Source organism: Phyllopteryx taeniolatus, chromosome 3, assembly GCF_024500385.1.
Source record: "Phyllopteryx taeniolatus isolate TA_2022b chromosome 3, UOR_Ptae_1.2, whole genome shotgun sequence".
Classification (NCBI taxonomy): Eukaryota; Metazoa; Chordata; class Actinopteri; order Syngnathiformes; family Syngnathidae; genus Phyllopteryx; species Phyllopteryx taeniolatus.
Genome location: NC_084504.1, coordinates 6652277 through 6673825, shown reverse-complemented (window position 1 = coordinate 6673825; position 21549 = coordinate 6652277). Strand labels below are relative to the sequence as shown.

At 41.9% G+C, this 21549-nt stretch overlaps 1 protein-coding gene across 7 annotated transcripts in view; it reads right to left on the bottom strand.

Annotated features, from left to right (window-relative positions):
- Positions 1-8: 8 nt before the first annotated feature.
- Positions 9-21549, bottom strand: part of mtmr3 (myotubularin related protein 3) — a 50204-nt gene continuing 28663 nt past the window's right edge. For 3 of the 7 annotated variants that reach the window (XM_061766697.1, XM_061766703.1, XM_061766704.1), the window contains 6 exons: positions 19437-20976; positions 19248-19358; positions 18499-18587; positions 14590-14616; positions 4137-4169; positions 9-2320 (listed from right to left, as the gene is read on the bottom strand). In XM_061766697.1, coding sequence (XP_061622681.1) covers positions 2161-2320; positions 4137-4169; positions 14590-14616; positions 18499-18587; positions 19248-19358; positions 19437-20976 — 1960 coding nt within the window. In that variant the 3' untranslated portion in view covers positions 9-2160. Of the gene's footprint in view, positions 2357-4136; positions 4170-14589; positions 14617-18498; positions 18588-19247; positions 19359-19436; positions 20977-21549 lie in introns of all 7 variants that reach the window. The other 4 variants (XM_061766701.1, XM_061766700.1, XM_061766698.1 and 1 more) reach the window with 4 other exon arrangements.

Here is a 21549-nt window from a genome sequence, read left to right as displayed (position 1 = left end):
ACAATATGGCTGGTTTGTCTAGTTTAATTCTCCTTTAAATCTACAACAATGAAACGCTCTTGAAAAAAAGAAAAACAACTCCAACTGAACAAGGAACACTTTTCATTACAGGTAATGGCTCTATATACAACTACACACTTGTCTGACAGACAGCTTCAAAGTGCTTTTTCAACAGGCGGGAAACAAATGAGGGGAAAAAAACAAAAGCACAAGTGCAGGCCCTCGTGAGAGACCTGAAATAAAACAGCTTGGCACCCATCTCTACTAGGAAAAATGAGGCACACGCACACATATGCATACAGCCACCAATTCTTGATACATTCTCATGTACACACACAGCTGACAACAGCTTCAGCTTTGTTTTGGTTTTGTGTGTGGCATTGTCGTGTGGATGTCACGCAAACCAGTGCCTCTTCAAATCATTCACACTGATGTGTCATGAGATGTGTGTGTGCGCGCGCGTCATTCACGATGTTTACACCCTTCAGTTATAATGGTGAGCTGTGTCCAATAGCAAAACTTGATGGATGAGTACCGCTGGTCTACTCAGATTGAACCTGAACGGATGTACTTTTAATGCAGTGAACATTCGAATGAATAGAAAAGCGGCCGTCTCCGCTATGAAGGAACACAATCAACTCGGCACTCTTGAACATCAGCTACATTTACAAACGGCAGAAATATCAAAAGAACGAAAACAAGATTTGTTTTCAATTGATAGTCCTTTGTTTTGTTCATCCTGCATGAAGGAAAGCTGCTGACAGAATAAAATGAGAGTCAATGATGAATATTAATAACAGCAAGGCGCAGTTGAGAAAGGGAACCCTGAAAGCCAGAATCTCTGAGCAACTATACACAAGTGTGACAGTGTGCGTTATGAGTGTCTTGTAAGGAGAGGTAGGGGAGTGTTTATAGGTCAAGGGAGAAAGGTGTGTGTGCGTGTAGGGGCTTTGAGTTTGGATCGATGGTGCTTGTTTTGGACCTCTGTTCTGTGTGCGTGCGTGTGCATAGACTCGTCACTCCACCACCGCACTGATTATCACGTGGCAGCTGAATTGTCAGAATCCAAAACACTCCTTCAATGAAATAAATAAAATCACCTCATTTAAAAAGCAGGGAAAACCCAAATCAAAAACTACAGGATCCAAACAGGATGCCCTGCGCTTCTATAATTTATGTATAAAAAACAAGACACATCTGTCTTTCACGTGTTGTAAAATATAGGTATATTTCTGCAATCAACATAAAAGCTAAAAAAAAATTTTTTTTTTGGTGGCTAATTTAGCGAGACACTAGTCTCAGTTTCTATACATTTTGTACTTAAATGCTATAGCTGTATCTGAATATATTATTGTATTCTTCTATTTTACAAAATATTGACCGTCTACACGAGGAGGTCATTGAATGGCTGATAGGCAGTGAGGACCATTCTGTGAGCTCGGAGTCAAAAATACAAGAATCAAAATGGTGTCGTCAGCTTGTCCATTCCAAGGTGCGTAACCAAATGTGTGACAAGGGAGAGGGGTAATGGGAGCGACATCCAACATCAGACCAAAACTGGGGCATTGAAACGCTTTGATTTTGAAATGGCAGTAGAAATGATAAATGATTCCCTCAACATGTCCTGTGTGTACATCTCGATTCCAAATGGATGACAGAACATTTTCAATCTATTTGTAAAGCTCCAATTGTGGACTGTGTGCCACTCAGTGAGAAGCTCTTCTGAAACGTTTCTCATCACATTGTTCCTGCAAGCAAAACGACAAAGTCCAAGCTGGGCCCAGGAGAGCGGTGTGGAGGTTGGGGGAGGGAGGGGGGGTGGGGTGTCATGATTTAAGTGGATTGAAGCCCCTTGAGTAGGGAACATGCAGCAAGACTCCAGTTTCATCCTCCTGCCTCTTGGCCTAAGACACTAGGAAGTCCATTCTCGCTCCTCAGTGCACGGCCCTCTCGCAAGCGCCACCGAGTGGCCAATGAGGGACTTCCTTCAATACGCTCCGTAAGAGCGCCGAGCAAACGTGCCAGGTAAAGACACATTCTAGTCCACGTCTGCAGTACGAACAGACACACATATAAACACAGTCGATGGGACATCCTGTGGCGTTTGTGTTGTTGTCGTCATCGTGCCCTCCTTCCAGCCAGTGTCCGTCTCGCCGAGGCTCAGTTGGAGCTGGCCGCGATGGGTTTGTCCAGGGGAGACGGGCCGAGCCGGAGGCTGCCGTAGCAGCTCTTGCACACGCGGGTGGGCTCAAACAGCTGCTGGCTCGGCACCGGGATCTTCTGGTCGCAGCAGCTGGCGCAGAAGACATTACCGCAGTTCCTGTGGGGCGAACGCCAAAGGTCACCGCTGGATTCTCTACATACACAAACATTATACGCTTTTCACATCGGACACAAGATTGATCAGCTGTCCTACTGAACGCATAGATATTTGAACTTAGACCAACCAGCTACTTGCACAATATAACAAAATCCAATACAAGCGCTATGTCAAATATTTACAGCTGTAGTATCCATTAACATTACAGACTACAATCCCAGAGCTCTCAAATGTTAACGGAAGTTCCGAATTTTGTTGCGGAAAACACTGAACGTTGAAGCGTTACGGCCGCATCACTGATTGTTTCAGGTATTGGGGGAGGGGAAGAAAAAAAAAAAATAAAAATAATAAAAATCCAGCATCTGACATTATCGATGACATCATGATGTCATATGGTTGTGGAGTTGGCCTCAGTGATACTGTAGGTGCTGATATATAGTGGTGCCTTCAAATAAGAGTTTAATTTGTTCCCTGACCATGCTTTTATCGCAAAACACGCGCAACTCAAAACATATTTCCCCATTAAAATGAATGGAAATACAATTAATCGGCTCCAGTCCAAAAAAAACACCACCATTTTTAAACGCATTTTTAAAAAATAGACATGTAGCATTATATTATAAAATCTAGTCATAAAAACATAATAGAATAGAATGCCAAAAGTATCTCTCTCTCTCACGCACACACGCTTAGGATTCATTTGCATGCCTCTACATTTAAATATGCTGGCTGGTCCCACTGGAACCGCGTATTCACGGAGAGTAACCAACTTTGAACAAAATAACAGGCCAAATTAGAGATATAAATATAAAATAATACACATCCTCACAGGACGTCGCATTTGAACCGCGAATGATTTAGTACGTCACTGCACACGTCATTTCAGAACGTGGGCAGGTTAAAAGTATATTATTATTGTTAATAAATATTTGTAATAAGACTTCTTAGTTCTACACTGGAGATATTTGCATCGTTTCAGCAACAATTGTGGTTATAGGAAATATAAGTATGTAATATAAATAGCATGTAAGACATAATTACATTTCTTCTTCTTACATGTACTTCTTGAATGAATACAAGTACATTGCACAAAATAGAAACAAAACTATTGTCCATACATAAACTATCCAATTCAGAAATGTTACTATATTAGAGTTGAGTTTCAATTTTGATGTTCGAGTTCTCATTAATCTGCTTTAATACAGTAGACGTGAGATTTTTGTTTTTGTTTTTTTGTTACCAGGGTTGAAAACAGAATCGGCAAAGGTGAATTAATCCATTGACAAACATTTTTGATGATGGAACGTCAAAATCTCAAATACTGAGACTTCGATTCAGGCTGCAACTGCATCCACCACTACAAGGTTTATGTAATAAAAACAAAATGACAAATATTTAAGCCATAACCTATTAACGACTATGACTCTCGCACAGAAATGTTCTTGACCAAATTTTGAAAAAAATGGAAATTCAGACAAATTATTCTGGAAATGAATTTGTTTTGGTTGACAGCTCTGCAATCCCAATAATAAACACTGTTAAATTAATACCTCTCTTGCAGTGGCAACACAACTTTGCATAATTATGTTTTAAGAATACATTGGTACCTTGACTTACAAATGCCCCAACTAAGATAAGAGTTTGTATTGCGAGAAAAATTGTGATTAGAAATTGTTTTCATATCCCAAGTCACGCCAGTGAAGTTGGGGGGGGGGACGACAACCATCAATGCACTTTCAGCCTTTTATTGAATGGGACAAATATGAAATGTAAAAAACTCGCAAAAAGCATGGAGAAGATGCCAACACTCACTAACCTGACTGACTCCTTGCTCCCTAGGCCACACCCCCTAAAGCCGCAACAAGATGCAAATGTCAAACAGTGTGACTTTTGGCTTAATTACACTTTATGAGACCGAATTTATTTATTGACACTCCATTATGTTTTTATATTTATTAAAGGTGTAACAATTCGTTTTAGCAACGATTCAACTCGTATCGCGATTCGTTGCCCATTCAAGGACGATATTGGTTCGTTTAGAACGATACGAAACAATTCAGTGGTTGGAAATCGATTCAATAACCTTTTAGCTAAAAATTCATCCAAGTCTGACTGAAATAAATACCTGCATACTGCAGGTGAAATTTCTTAAGATTCTTGTTGCTTCTTGTAAGGGAATCGGCTAAAAACTAATTATGGTCATTAAATAAGAGCTACAGTGGGTACGGAAAGTATTCATCCATCCATCCATCCATCCATCCATCCATTTTCTGAGCCGCTTCTCCTCACTAGGGTCTTGGGCGTGCTGGAGCCTATCCCAGCTATCATCGGGCAGAAGGCGGAGTACACCCTGAACTGGTTGCCAGCCAATCGCAGGGCACATACAAACAAACAACCATTCGCACTTGCATTCAGACTTACGGGCAATTTAGAGTCTCCAATTCATGCATGTTTTTGGGATGTGGGAGGAAACCGGAGTACCCGGAGAAAACCCACGCAGGCACGGGGAGAACATGCAAACTCCACACAGGCGGGGCCGGGGATTGAACCCGGGGCCTCAGAACTGTGAGGCTGACGCTCTAACCAGTCTTACACCGTGCCGCCAAGTATTCCGAACCCCTTAAAATTTTCAGTTATATTGAAGCCATTTGCTAAAATCATTAAGTTCCCCCCCCCCCCCCAATGTGCACACAACACCCCATATTGACAGAGAGAAAAAAAAAAACGAATTGTTGAAATTTTTGCAGATTAAAAAAAGAAAAACAAATATCACACGGCCATAAGTATTCAGACCCTTTACTCAGTATTTAGTAGAAGCACCCTTTTGAGCTCATACAGCCATGAGTCTTTCTCGGAATGCTACAGATGAAGTTTTTCCACACCGGGATTTGCGGATCTTCTGCCATTCCTCCTTGCAGATCCTTTCCAGTTCTGTCAGGTTGGATGGTGAACGTTGGTGGACAGCCATTTTCTGGTCTCTCCAGAGATGCTCAATTGGGTTTAAGTCAGGGCTCTGGCTGGGCCATTCAAGAACAGTCACTGAGTTGTTCTGAAGCCACTCCTTCGTTATTTTAGCTGTGTGCTTTGGGTCATTGTCTTGTTAGAAGGTGAACTTTCGGCCCAGTCTGATGTCCTGAGCACTCTGTAGAAGGTTTTCGTCCAGAATATCCCTGCACTTGGCAGCATTCATCTTTCCTTTGATTGCAACCAGTCATCCTGTCCCTGCAGCTGAAAAACATCCACACAGCATGATGCTGCCACCACCATGCTTCACTGTTGGGACTCTACCTTTACCTCTCTCACAAAAGGCTCTTCTCCCCTGATTGCTCAGTTTGGCCGGACGGCCAGCTCTCGCAAGGGTACTGGTCGTCCCAAACGTCTTCCATTTAAGCATTATAGAGGCCACTGTGCTCTTAGGAACCTTAAGTGCAGCAGAAATGTTTTTGTAACCTTGGCCAGATCTGCACCTGGCCACAATTCTGTCTCTGAGCTCTTCAGGCAGTTCCTTTGACCTGATGATTCTCATTTGCTCTGACATGCACTGAGCTGTAAGGTCTTATATAGACAGGTGTGTGGCTTTCCTAATCAAGTCCAATCAGTATAATCAAACACAGCTGGACTCCAATGAAGGTGTAGAAACATCTCAAGGATGATCAGAAGAAATGGACAGCATCAGAGTTAAATATGAGTGTCGCATCAAAGGGTCTGAATTCTTATGGCTGTGTGTTATTTCAGTTTTTCTTTTTTAATAAATCTGCAATAATTTCATCAAGTCTGTGTGTACATTAATGAGGAAAAAATGAACATAGATGATTTTAGTAAATGGCTGCAATATAACAAGGAGTGAAAATGTTAAGGTGTTCCTGAATACTTTCCGTACCCACTGTATGTATGTGATTTCTAATGAGTCGATTGAACGATTGACTGAGTGGTTGTATTGTTTTTCAATAAAACAAGGGAAAACAATGTTATATTATTTCAGCTATGATTTTATTGTTGGCCCATTTTTTCCCCACTAGAAAAGCGATGTTTAATTGGAGTTAGAATTATGAGGGGGTCCTTGGAAAAATGTCGCCATTGTAAGTTCCTAGCTGGAACCAAACTTTGAGAATCGTTTTTCAAAACAGTTAAATAGTAATGTCTAAAGCGAAGCACTGTGAGATTTTCATGAGAAAAATCTTTTTGGAATAGTGTGAATAAATGAACAAACCCGCCCTTTGGAGCACAAACGTGAGCCTAAAACAGCGTCCAGAAGTTGACATTGTCGCTTGTTCTCCTTTTGTTGGCCCAAGTTTCCAAGTTTGCTATTGTTGTTAGTGACTAACAAGCTAAGCTAAACTAAGCTAAGCAGCGTGAAAGGCTTTTAAGGGCACGGCGTTTTGCTGCAAGTCACACACACACACACACACACACACGCACACGAGTCCTTAATGGTAATTTCTCACAAGCCTCCATCTCATCGGCCATCCACTAGACAGATGGATGTCTTTAAAACAAAACAAAAAAAAGTGCTAAAAAAAATACAACACACTCATACTGTGGCGTCTCGTCCAACCACTAGGGACAGATATGGGGCATAAAAAAGGAAGTGAAGAAGCGACAACGAAGACTAAACTAGCCTTGACAGTGCTAACTGACGTGTGCTAACGGGAAAAAAAAAAATCAAGCGACGTAAAAGGAATTACAAGAGTTTTTCTTGGAAATACAGCACATGCACACCTCCACAGAAAGCCTGCCGTGCTTCAATCCAGTGCTTTATTTCTTAGTATCGATACAATTCATTGAGTACCTTTTAAAACGATTCAAATCTATACATTTACATCCGGGAGATGAACTTGCCGAGCACAGTTTGATCCAGTTGGATTGTAGGAATATAAATAGTTACATCGATATAAGGAATGGTTACACCACTAATCTCTATATTTTACAATACAGAGCTATTTTTCTTTAGTAAAAACAGATTAATGGCATATAAATTCCTGTCAATGGGTAAAACTAATTTGATAAACGAGTAAATTGCATTACAAGCTTAGTCATGGAGCGAAGTAAACTCATAAATCAGGGTACCACTGGATTTGATAGAGCTTTTGTATTGAATCGTTAAATGGCTGGCCGGTGGATTTTTGACATTCAACATGTAACAAAACACTCATTGGCCACAACATTAGGTACATTTGCATTGTTTAATACACCGTTTCCCAACCTTTATTGAGCCAAGGAAGCAATTTTGCATTTGAAAAGTCTCACGGCACGCCACCAAACAAATATACCGCAAAAAGTATGAAGGCTGAAATAATGATCATCTCGTCTCAGTTTCCTCACAAATTGAATTCCTTTGTAAAAAATAAATAAATAAATAAAATAAAAAGTTTAATTGAAAAAAAAAAAAAAATGCTATGCTTGCAGGAAGCCATGACTTATTCTCTTGTATGAATGGCAACAAACAGGTGTACACACAGTTTTACACCTCTTACAAATCAAACACTCCATTTGGTGCTCTTTTATGTCCACGGGATTACGCAAACAAACTATTAATAATAATACATTTTGCTTGGTATCCTGATAAGAGGCATGCCAGGAATGTATTTTTTCACACAAAACTCTCTAATTGTTGTGTCCATCTTTCTCTACTGCCTGACTGGCAGATGTGGTGTTGAAAAGATTGGAATTTGGACAATAAATCTAACTGATGGTGGTTCCCCCCCCTCAATTTCTCAAGAGAATAATGACAAAAATTACACATACACAGGAGGTGGGTATCTATCAGTGTGCTGATTTTGATTGGTCTGCCTTGGTTGGTGCTCTACTTAGTGCCAATCTAGCTTTGAATCCGGCCTTCCAGTGCAGAGTTTGCTTACATGGATTTTCTGCCACATTCCCCAAAAATATTTCTTGGTTTAATTAAAGACTGTAAATTGTCCACAGGTTTGAATGTGAATGTGAGTGGCGGTGTGCCTATATGTGCCCTGCCATTGGCTGGCGACCAGTTCAGTGTTTACACTGCCTTTTGCCCAAAGGGAGCTAGCAAAAACTCCACCTCAGCCATGACCAAAATGAGGATAATTGGTACAGAAAATGGATGGATTGTTTGCTTGCATGTTGTAGTAGACCAGTGTTGACCCTCGTGTAGTCTGCATGCAGGTTGTTTCATGTGTTCAGTGACTTTAAACACATTCAGTATCTCACAAAAGTACACTCTTCACATTTTGAAATGTTTTATTCTCTTTTCATGGGAGAACACTGAACATCTATGGTACAAATTTGTATAAATCAGCTTGTAAGTGTAAATTTACTGTCCCCTTAAAATAATACACAACCATTCTCTAAACTGCTGCACTGTCCTGTGAATTTTTGTTTTTTTTAAAGTATTCTCAAAAATGTGAGGGGTTTGTTTGTTTGTCAATTTTGTGAGATACTGTATGACTCACTTTACATGTACCTGTAAATACATTTATAAAAAAAATAAAAATAAATCCAATGCAGCCATTAAGTCCGAATTGGGCACTTAGACCTGCATTTTATTGTACCCTGCAGATATTCAAGACACACTGTTCCAGATGTAAGAAAGCAGCCCTCGATCATAACAGAGCCTCCACCATTTCTTTTCTTGGTGTGCTACATGTTTGCGTCTGTGAACATAGAGCTGATGTGCCTTGCCAAAAAGTTCTAGATTTGTCTCATCTGTCCATATTAATACATTCTCCAACAAAGCTTCTGGTAGAATAATGAGACAAAACTGGAACTTTTGGCAGGGCACATCAACTCTATGTTCACAGAAGCAAAAATAAAGCACACCAAATAGGGAACTGTCCCCACAGTGAAACATGGAGGAGGCTCTGTTATGGTCTGCCGCATCTGGCACAGGGTGTCTTGAATCTGTGCAGGGTACAATGAAATCTCAAGAATATCGAGGTATTCTACAGAGAAAGGTGATGCCCAGTGTCAGAAAGCTTGGTCTCAGTCGCAGGTCATGGGTCTTGCAAAAGGATAAGGACTAAAAACACACAGGACTAAAAAGCCCAACAATGGCAAAGATCAAAACATTGGATTCTTTTGAAGTGGCCTTCTATGAGCCCTGATCTAAATCCCAGTGAACGTCTGCGGAAGGAGCAGAAATATGCCGCATGGAGAAAGCACTCCTCAAACTTGAGACAACTAGAGCAGTTTGTGCATGAAGAGTGGGGCAAAATACCTGCTGAGACGTGCATAAGTCTCATTGAAAGAAAAAATCTTTTGATTGCAGGGACTGTCTCAAAAAGTTGTGCAAAAAAATATTAAGGGTACCATGATTTTTGTCGAGGCCTGTTTAATGAGTTTGTTTTTTAAAATAACCGTCGAACCAAAATTCAAAAGCAATGTCAGATTATCTTTGGTTAACTTTCCATTCAATTTGTATGTATTATTACTTTTGTCAGATGAAAGTTATTTCTGTGACCAATGTGCAAACGGTTTGGTGTTCAAAGACTAGCATTCAATCGACAAACTGCCTTCTCTAGGTCACAGACTCATTTAATCTGTTCTGCTCTACACTAGAAAAATGTTGATTTCGATGCAAGGGGACCTTTAAAATTATCTTCTGAAAAATCATCCTCTCTCCGGTCCCATTTTATGCTTCTAATTAAATCTTAATTATCATTATATAACTGGTCACGGCACAGACAGAGACTGTAGAGGCATTACCAAATAGTGTGTCAATCATTTGCTCACGCGCCCCGCCGCACATGCAGCTTCGCGGTCACAGATCGCAGCCTCTCATAATGGGAGACTCATGTTTCTTGGAAAGGATATTTAACTCCAGTTAACAACAAAAGTTTTTGTTTTTTTAAAAAAAGAGAAACATCAAGGGTAAATATATACAAACCCAAATTCCAATGAAGTTGAGATGTGTAAAACCTAATACAATTATTTGAAAATCCTTTTCAACCTACATTCAATTGAATACGCTACAAAGACAAAAATATTCAATGTTCAAACTGACAAACTTGTTTTTTTGCAAATACTCGCTCATTTTGAATTTGATGCATGTTTGAAAAAAGCTGGGACGGGAATGTTTACCACTGTGTTACATCACCTTTCCTTTTACAAAACTCAATAAGCCTTTGGGTACTGATGACATAATTGTTGACGCTTTGTATGCGGAATTCTTTCCCATTCTTGCTTGATGTACAACTTCAGTTGCTCAACAGTCCAGTATCTCCGTTGTAGTATTTTGCGCTTCATAATGTGGCACACATTTTCAATGGGAGACAGGTCTGGACTGCTGGCAGGCCAGTCTAGTACTTGCACTCTTTTATTATGAAGAAACGCTGTTGTAATGTGCCTTGGCATCGTCTTGTTGAAATATGCAGGGAGGTCCCTGAAAAAGAGCATTGCTTGGATAAGAGCATATGTTGCTCCAAAACCTGCATGTACCTTTCACAATTAATGGTGCCTTTAAAAGATGTGCACGTTATCCATGCCATGGGCACTAACACACGCCCATAGCGTCACGGATCCTGCCTTTTGAACTTGCGGTGAAAACAATCCGGATGGTCCGAAGGACACAACGTCCATTATTTCCCCAAAAAATTTGAAATGTGCCAGCACATGACTGGTTAAGACATCTGCATCACAGTTTTGAGGACCGGGGTTCAAATCCCAGCCCCGCCTGTGTTCTCCCCGTGCCTGTGTGGGTTGTCTCCAGGTACTTCGGTTTCCTCCCACATACCAAAAACATGTATGGTAGGTTGATTGAAGACTCTTAATTGACCGTAGGTGCGAATGGCTGTTTCTGTGTGCCCTGCGATTGACTGGTGACCAGTTCAGGGTAGTACACCGCCTCTCGCCCGAAAATAGGTGGGATAGGCTCCAGCACACCCATGACCCTAGTGAGGATAAGCGGTGCAGAAAATGGATGGACGGAATTTGAAATGTGGACTCGTCAGACCACAGCACACTTTTTTTTACTTGGCGTCAGTCCATCTCAGATGAGCTCAGGCTCAGAGAAGCCGGCGGTGTTTCTAGGTGTTGTTGATATATGGCTTTCGCTTTGCCTGGTAGAATTTTAACTTGCATTTGTAGATGTAGTGAAGAACTGTGTTAACCGACAATGGTTTTCTGAAGTGTTCCTGAGTCCATGTGGCAATATCCTTTATGCAATGATGCTGGTATTTAATCCATTCCTGCCTGAGGGCTCAAAGATCACTGGCATTCAATGTTAGTTTTCAGCCTTGCCACTAATGTTCAGAGATTTCTCCAGATTCTCAGAATCTTTTGATGACATCATGGACCGTAGATGATGAAATGCCTGAATTCCTTGCAGTTGTACGTTGAGAAGCGTTCTTAAAATGTTGGGACTATTTGCTTCTGCAGCTGATCACAAAGGGATGGAACTGGCCCCATCCTTGTGAACAAATGAGCCTTTGGGGGATGTTCCTTTTATACCCAATCATGACACTCACTTGTTACCAAATCACCTGTGGAAAGTTGCAAACAGGAGTTTTTTGAGCATTCCAGTTTTTTGTTGCCCCTGTCCCAGCTTTTTTGTGACATGTTGTCAGCATCTGATTCAAAATGAGAATATTTGAAAAAACCAACAACAGCAAAACAATAATGTTCATCAGTTTAAACATTAAATATCTTGTCTTTATAGTGTATTCAATTGAACATAGGTCAAAAGTGATTTGCACACAACATCCAGACTTCATTGGAATTGGGGTTTGTTTAACGGTGGTGTCCTATAAAGTGGACGGCTGCATGGCTGTCATTTGAAAACCACTGGCACCACCGCCGACATCACCGTTGTTACCGGGTTGTCAGTTAATATGATTAGTATTTCTCTTAGATTTTTAATTGATTGGTTTTCCAAAAAATACAACATCAAACCTGTAATATATTATGTTTGGAAACACTCCATGAATAAATCATGCTAGCAATGTCGAACCGTTGGTGTGCTATGCACGCTGGGTGCGTTTCTTTGCCCAGAGATGTGAGGGGGCTGGGGCAAGAATTTAAGTGAGGCGACATTCAAATCCTTGTAGAAGTTTGAAAACTGCATATTCTCCCTTTAACACTCAGTGGTACCATTTCGTATACTACTGTATAGGAGCTAGTAAAACGCACATCGGCACACTGTTTAACATGCTGGGGTCTAGATGGAAGGCCACACACACACTGGGCCTTGTGACTGCTCCGCTCACCCTCAGCTTGACATAAAATACTCTATTTCTCTCTTGTGATCAGGTTACAGCACTCCGCCGTTGCCGGCTGAATGGTGAGAAGGAAGGTGGGGCAGCATGCTGCCAGGCTGTTAGCAATGAGGGCAGTGGATGTGATGGCAGCCCTCAGCCAATCACAGCTCACAGACAGCATGACTGCTCACGCTCACAGACAATGAATGAAAAGACATTTTCCAAGTAGCACTCACACACAAGTCAATTTTATAAATTAAGAGGGATTTTTCTTAGGAACTGCACACACGGACAGACAGAACAAAAGAGCAAACAGATGCAGTGAGGGGTGAAGGGAGCAGGGTGAGGGATGGATCACAGTGAACCCCCGCGATAATGCCAAATTTTTAAGTGACTGGTTTTTTGTGTGTCTTAACATTACAGGGAAGTCTGAATTTAGAGTTGCGTGCCTTTAGTGTAATGCTGTGCCACAACATGTTGGCCAGCTCTGAGCTCTAGAGACGTAGATTTAGTTAAGAGAAGAAGCAGAGAAGGTCCTCACCTAAGCTGCAGTCGTTCTCACGATGCAGAGAAAATATGTCTGTGAGTAATGTTGTACTGAACTGTACAATTTGGTTGGTCCATGTGTGTTAAGTAACCTTTTTTTAAGCTTTATAATTTGTTAATTTATAGTTTAGGTGATCATTTTGTTGTTTAAAATATCCATCTATCCATTTTGAATACCGCTTATCGTCACTAGGATTGCGTGCATGCTGGAGCCTATCCCAGCTGACTCTAGGCGAGAGGTGGGGAACACCCTGAACTAGTCCAAGCCAAACGCAGTGCATATATAAACAAACAACCATCTGCACTCACATTCACACTTATGGGCAATTTAGAGTCTTCAATTAACCTACTATGAATGTTTTTTGGGAATGTGGGAGGAAACCGGAGTACCCGGAGAAAACCCACGCAGGCACGGGGAGAACATGCAAACTCCACACAGGCGGGGCTGGATTTGAGTCCAGGTCCTCAGAACTGTGAGGCAAATGTGATAATTTTCCTTTGTCTTACGAGCCAATTTTACAATAAACTTCAACTGGAAGTGACAAACAGCTTGAAGCTCTTTTTTGGAGAACTGTGTGAGCGAGAGAATGAGAACTAAGGCATACCCTCAAAAGTACTACTCTTACTACTGTAATTTCTCGTGCATAATGCACATTTCCCCCCTCCAAAATTGTCAAAAGTCAACTATACATAGGTATACGAGCAAATGAAAAAGAATCACATTTTATAAATGTATGCCGCCAACTCGGTTATGAAAAAGCTGTACACTTTCATTCCAATACACCACCGCCCCCTAGAGGTTATGAAAAAGGTGTACCCTACACTTTCATTCCAATATGACAGGGGTACATATGACTGCATATATGTACAATTGTGTTCTAAGTTTACAGAATGTGAAATCTTTATTTATTTTTTATTTGTTTAAATACAACTGATGACTGAACAACAACCATCAATAATTTCTTTATGGTTATGTTTTGTTTAATGATAATGCTTTTTTGAAATGCTTGATAGTTTAATTTGGATCCCATTACAATAAAATGTGTTTCGCGCGGTCCTTCATGTTTTCTTTCAAGAATTGTACACATCTGGACTGCACTTATATAGTGCAGTCCATTTACCATTTAAAGTGCTTAGCTTCAGAAACTAACAAGATACAGATAATACTTCACGTTTTGATCATATGGGCAGAAGCAAAATCATGCATTGTAAAAATGCGTTATACATTGGTTGAAGGGTTTTCCAGAATTTTTAGGTCAACTATGGAGGTGCGCATTATACATGAGTAGGCATTATAGATGAGAAATTACGGTATATTATTACTAAGACTATTATTGACCACTTTTTAAATGTGTTAAGAACGTGTTTGAAGGGGTAAAACTAAACTTTTTTTGGGTATGGTCTCTATATTGCGGGTGGGTCTGGACTGTATCCTTGCAATAAATGGGGGTTCACTGTAGAATGGAAGGTGCAGCAATGCCAGGTTAGGGTGTGGTGGGGGTTTGGGTGGCCAAGTGGTGCAGGCAGGGGTGGGACAGAGGTGCCGGATCTCACCAGACCTCCTGGACAGGCTCCCTGCCACTGTAGAGGAGAGGGGCAGACAATAGAGAACAGCTGCCTGAACAGGGAGGACAACATGACACACTACAAGTACAACTTGACTCACATATCAATTGCCTGTCACAGACATTCAAAGACAATATGGAAAGTTTTGGAACATAAAATTATTTTGAACTGGTGTCACAACAGTGTGTCTGTCCAGCACAGTGTGTATATTTTTACACTTTGACCAGAGCTCTTTACATGGTCTTACTGCTGACTAAAAGCTCAATTCAACCTAACTGCAGCTGACTGAGTGCAGTGAAGAGGACACAACTGTGAAAGAGGGGGAGGTCACCATTGAAGGACCATCACACTGAAACTGATGCTCACTCTCCAACCAACCACCAAAAATAATGTATTACCTTATTCTTTCTCAAGGTCACACAGCATTTCTCACAGGAAGATGACCATTCAAATGTGAGCATTTAAAGCCACACTTTTGCTGCTAAGGACCGAGCTGATTGAGCAGTTTTCAATAATTGTGTTGGTCGGTTGATTTCACTATGTGGTACGAACCACAAGGCACTTTTTTATTAAACCCTTTAAAGTACAAATTATTACCAAAAATAATTAATTGTAAAAATTGGGGGACAAGACTCAGATAGAAAATCTCTGAATAAATAAGACTTTTTATATATATAACTTCCAATGGAATTTAATTAAATGTGAAATATATTATTTTTAAAAATCCAAAATAAAAACATACCAAAATGTTTTGGGATTTTTTTTCCCCTCCCCAAAACAGGCTAATCTATTGTTTTTATGCATTCATGTTGAAGAGCTCGCCGACCTGGCCAGCTGGTCGGTCAGGCAGGTGGGCGGGCGCAGAGCCGTCCCCGGTTCCATGCCTCCACCCATCCGCCTACCTACCCCACCACCACCGCTGAGGGGCGACACGGTGACCGACTGGTTATCACGTCAGCCTCACAGTTCTGAGGAACCGGGTTCAAATCCCGACCCCGCCTGTGTGGAGTTTGCATGTTCTACCCGTTTTCTCCGGGTACTCCGGTTTTGTCCCACATACAAAAAAACATGCATGATAGGTTAATTGAAGACTCTAAATTTGCCCGTAGGTGTGAATGTGAATGGTTGTCTGTTTATATGTGCCGTGCGATTGGCTGGCGACCAGTTCAAGGTGTACCCCGGCTCTCGCCCGAAGATAGCTGGGATAGGCTCCAGCACGCCCGCGACCCTAATGAGGATAAGCGGCACAGAAAATGGATGGATGGATGTTCAAGAGCCCCACCTACCTATTTCCACATAAACAAAAATTATTTTTGAATGCCTAGTTTCACAAATATAGCAAGAGTTTGCAGAGTCCGAAATCGCACCGCCAAATGTGACGTAAAATGAGGTCTTGGCGATTCATTCCTCAATTTCCATTTCTACAATATGCGATAGGTTTTTAGAGTTTACAGTAACTAAAACCGTTTTCTGAGCGGGCACCAGCTCTCAAAACAAAGATTGAATTGTTTACTTCTTGTAACTCGAAAAGAGCGTGGATTGATAACAGAAATGAAAATTGTGAAAAGGCAGAGGTAAAAAGAAAGGCAATCGCTGATTGGTGCAGAGCTGTCAAATGTTAGGAACATCCGTATTTTGTTATGGAAATTATTGAACGCTGACTCGTTATGGCCGTAACACAAAGTATGAATTTCTTAAATGAATTCAATGAAAAAAATACTATATTGTAAAAACAAACAAACGGCACATCCACAGTGAACAGTTGCCCAAGGTCCCTGCTTTCCAAGTACTACCGCCAGTGAACGCTTGGTGCATGCTATTTTATTTACGCCCCCCGGCTACCGAGCCTCGGAGGTGAGAGCTCTCTTTACGTCCTGTGTCAATGCATTATAAGTCACTAATCATCGCCTCCATGGCACAGCGTCGTTATCACCAAGGAGGACGAGAGGGAAGAACATTAATTAGCGTGGTAGCCAACAGTCCTTTTGCCCAACATCCATCTCCCTAGCTTCCCATATGCGCGTCCTGGTACCGTCACGGAATCAATCGGAAACCACATACTAGGGCTGCATGATATTTGGGGAAAAAAATTATATTGCGATTTATTTTAAAACTGTGATTTATATTGCGATGTGAAATGATACAGAAACAGTGTTGGGAAAGTTCATTTTCTACTAGTTCAAAGTTCAGTTCATCGTTCCAAAAATGAACTGGTTAAGTTAATCATTAAAAATGTATCAAAGGTTCACCAGTCCAAAAACAAAATAGTTCATAGTTCTTTCGTTTATTATTCATTTATTTTACATATGTTGCTGACGGACTATTACCCTCACAACACTGGCATTTCATTTCCCCATTGGTCCATCCATTCAGTCCACACTAGTAGCCAGCTGCAGCTTTCACCCTACAAACTCAAAAACATGAGGAAAAACTTGCGCGAATGGTGTTTTATTTATTTATTTTAAATGGGGAATTAAAAACAAAAACAGTACTTTTGTCCTTAATGTGCCAACAAAAACATGCAACACAGTATGACAGGGAACGATGGCGAAAGGACATTGATAACTGCATTCCTTGCAGCTCTGGCTGACTATATTAAAATAATTTATCTACTCCTGTATTACAAAACAAATTCCATATCACAGTGTTTTAACTAAACCATTCTGATACAAATAATAATTTACCTAGTAATACATTTCTACAATTATGTACTCGATTACAAAAGAACACATTCAATCCCATTTACGCAGTGTCCGTGAACACACCTCTTGCACTCACGAAGTAGCCGCGTGCCTGCCTAGTTTCATTCTGAAGAGCGAAATAGGAAATGCAGCAGGTGCACATTCTTTCAATTAGCGTGTCTAACCTTGTCCCTCTGATGGTCACTTTTATTATTTACAGGCGATTCACTGTCTATTCCAAAACACCAACATCGCAGCAGACCCTGCAATGTGACTAGTGCGCACACGTACATCGCGATGACGATGCTCAAACAAAATATCATGCAGCCCTACCACAGACTCATGAACGATATGGTGGGTTGCTACAATAGGATTTCTACTTTCCCACAAGGCAAAAAAATCTCTCTATACATAACATTACTTGTTCAAAAGGTCAAACTGTGCCTTTAAATGGAGTAAAGTGTTTTAAAATTTAGTGGAGAAAAGCATAACATTAGACAGTGATTTAGTACTTGGCGGAACTTTTAGTCAAATGATTTCTGAGCCGCTTATCCTCACTCGGGTCGCGGGCGTGCTGGAGCCTATCCAAAACAGCATTTTGAAAAATTGCTAAACAATCTCAGCATTTATGAATAAATAAACACTATAGAAAAATGTTTTTATATTTCGGACCCTGATTTGTCAACCCCTTGTAGGATTCGCAATAGCTTATTTAGCTACAAACCAACACTGGATGTGAACGAAGTGACGTTCGCCTTGGTTGGCTAAGTTAGTGTGTCAATAACCATTTGCCTGAAGCTTTGAAATAATTATGAATTTTATTGTGAAAAAAATGTTCTGAGACCAAAACATCTAAAATTACAATCATCCCTTGTTGCTACCCAAGCAATTAATTGTAGTTATTGACTCAATGTACAAGAACACCGTCTTTTTTATTGAGTTGTGGAAAAGTAGCTGAAGCATCACACACACACACGCACACACACGCACACACACGCGCACACACGCGCACACACGCGCACACACACACACACACACACACACACACACCTCTGTGCAGGAAAATTGGCAGTAACCATAGTCTCGGTCTGTGGTTACTCAACCACTGAGGCTGAACATGATATGGTCAAGCAGAGAAGGACATCTGCGATGGAACGCTAATGGCGGAAAAAAGGAGAACAAAGTTTGAAGCAGCTTTAGCCTTCTCTGTGTTTACCTGCAGTGATGCTTCCTGGTGGCGAGCCAGAACTTGCTCTCACAGCCGTAACACTGGGCAGCCAGATGATCTGGGTACCAGCGGGTGACCTAAAAAGAGGCACACCAAATTTTATTGACATTTTGTTGTCTTTTAACACCTGTTCTGTGAAGCACTTTTGTTGTTGTTTTTTAAAGTAGGAATGGTGCTATATAAGTAAAAGTTTGGTTGAATCGCCAGGTGGGCAGGTGTGAGTCGCAAACTAATTTGTTCAAGATTGTCCAATACAGTCACAGTCGGCCACGCTGCTCAGTGTGCGGCTGACCTTAAAGTAGCAGTTGTTTCAAGGTTTATAATTACATCGGCCACCAGTGGTTAAGATAATAAAGACGGCTACAAAACACAATAAAGACCGTCAAACTAAGCTGCAGTATAATTACTTGTTTTTTGAGGAATATATGCCAGTGAGTATTGTTGTCTGCGTGTGTTGCTAGTTTGTAATCAAGTACATGTCTAACTGGTCTCTGGGTGGCAAATTTTCACCGATCATGGGTGGGTCTCAAAAGAATCCCCGCGATAAAGGGACTTACTGTAGTTGAAGCACTGACACTGTGTGACGCGACTGAACAGTTCAATCGTATTTGCTCGAGCCGCTCGGTGGTTGGCTTTAGGAATAGCATGCAAACATTGATTTAAAAACCAAGTCAGCAGTTGGAATGGACTCGACAGGCTGTGCTAGACTAGCCAATAAACACAGTGGTGAGGCCCACCTCTGTGTCCTGCTTGTCCACCTGCTCCCAGCTGGTTTCGGAGAACAGCTCTGTGCTGCAGCGTGACAGACAGTTGGGGTCCACGTTGTATTCCGAGTTGGTCATCAAGGTCTGTGAGAAAGAGAATTCAGTCCATTTTAATTGGTCAGGTGATCACACCACTTGATGGGGGAAGCACTGGCTTCTTACCACTTCATCTCCCCCGTTTCCATTAACCCGATGGGAGCCAGCGTGCTGCTGATTTTCCAGGCGATTCCACAGTTCCTGTACCTGTTTCTTCAGGGTCTCCACCTCCATTTGGTGGCCAGCTTCAATTTGCCTCAGCCTTTGCTGGATGGCATCTGTGTGCAGCATCAACCCATCGTCATCCAGGTGGCTGCGCGACGGCTGCTCTGGGCTGACAGTAGCCCGGTTCAGTTGGGTGTGGCACCAACGTTGATGTGAACAGCTCCCTCGGTGGTGGAGGATCAAGGAGTTGCAGCTTGCTAGGGAAACCTGACGGCTCAGCGGGGCCCGCTCGCCATTTGCTTTGACCCAATGAGGTCCTCCGCAGGGTTCCCCATCGGAACTGTCACCGTTACACAGTCCGTCGCGAGTGAGGTCACCACTTGCATACTGAAAGGCACTGACAGAGGGTCGCTTGCTGCCCCCGTTGAAAGTTCTAATAAAGCTGTGCTCGTCACTCTCCAGCACTTTGTCCTTCCTCAAGGAAGGTGGGTGGCCCTCGCCATTGTTGCAGGCCTGATGGATCTGACAGACAGGATGCTGTGCGGGGAGTTCAAACCTGCAGCAAACGTCCTCTGTCAAAGTCTCTGTGGAGCTTTCCATCATGGAGACCCTCTTTTCTGTCTGTTCCCCTGACTCTGACAAACCTCTGTCAGGGTCAGATGCAGAGCAGGTCTCCTCATCTGCATCAGTTTCCTCAGGGGACCGGTGAGCAAAGCCGTTTGTCAGAGTTCTTGGAGCTGCAGGCAGCTCTGGCTCGTCTGAACTTGACTCAAAGTTTTCATGAGCATGTGCCACCTGTTCAGAACAGTTCTCTAGAACCTGCTTCTTCACATGCTCGGGTGTTTGGGCTTCCTTATCTCTCAGGTGTTCTAAGTCTTCTACAGTCTGTGCAGGCATAGGAGGAACATCACGATGCTCTTCAGCATCCACATAACCATTTTCCGAATGGCGACCATTTGCAAGCATTTCTTGTATCTCTCTCTTGTTGACAGACTGATCATCATCATCATAATCATCATCAGTTCTTGAGACCTCCTCCTCCTCTACAGCAGCTGTGTTAATGACGTGGCTGACCGCAGCATTTCTAACTCTCTGAGCATCTGCTGCCATGTCCTCCTTGGTAGCTTCTTGAAGAATGTTCTCCATCTGGCCCTCGGCCACACCCACTGCCACAGACAGTTCCGCCTCCTCGGCTTCCTCTCGAGTTGTCGTAAAGTGCGTGGAGGCTACCTCTGCCAACTCAGAGTGTGAGTTGGGATGTGGGCTGTCATCCAGCTCAGAGTCCCCTCTATTCGGGTAAAGGACCAATCCATTACACTGCACCTCGTGATCCTGGTCCCCTCCTTCATCTGGCCCGACTGCCATGTTGAGGTCCAGAGAACGCCGGTGGTCCTGCCACTTCTCATTGAGGCTTGGGTCACTGGAGCGGCGGTTAGGAGCCAGTGAGCTTCCCAGCTCACAAGCACTGGGCAAATTATCAAATGAGCGAGTCTTTGTACATCTAAAAAGAAAATATGCAAAGAAAAGCCTTTTTAACAGAACAGTACATTATGATTCCTAATTAAACTTTCTTTTTAATCCATATAAATCAACATGCACCAAGAAACCCAATTCTATTAGTATTGAGCCACCAACCAACCAAAAACATGAAGTTAAAAAATGCCATAAAACAAAATTGATTATGGGTTTAAATTATTAAAAGGCCCAGTTAGAAAGTCAAGTCTTCAAGTCTTTTTGGATCCTTTCACTGACTGAAACCTCAGCATATGTGGTAAAGCATTCCATAGCTTCTGAGCAGCTATTTGGGAAGTTATTTTGGCGGGTGCACAGGACACTTAGACCATAAAACCAGTGACTCCAACCACTGTGCTGTAGCACATTAGTATGCTGTGATAAATCTTCAGGTGCGGGGTGGGAGATTATCCAATTTCCCTTAATTTGTCTGAAAATGACCATTTATTCACTACAATTTATCTTTGTTCATCTATCATAAGTAAATGCTCTTCCACTAGATAGCAGAAGGTCCAATTATCTACCCGTTTCCTTTCATAAAACAACAAACAAGTCATAAGTC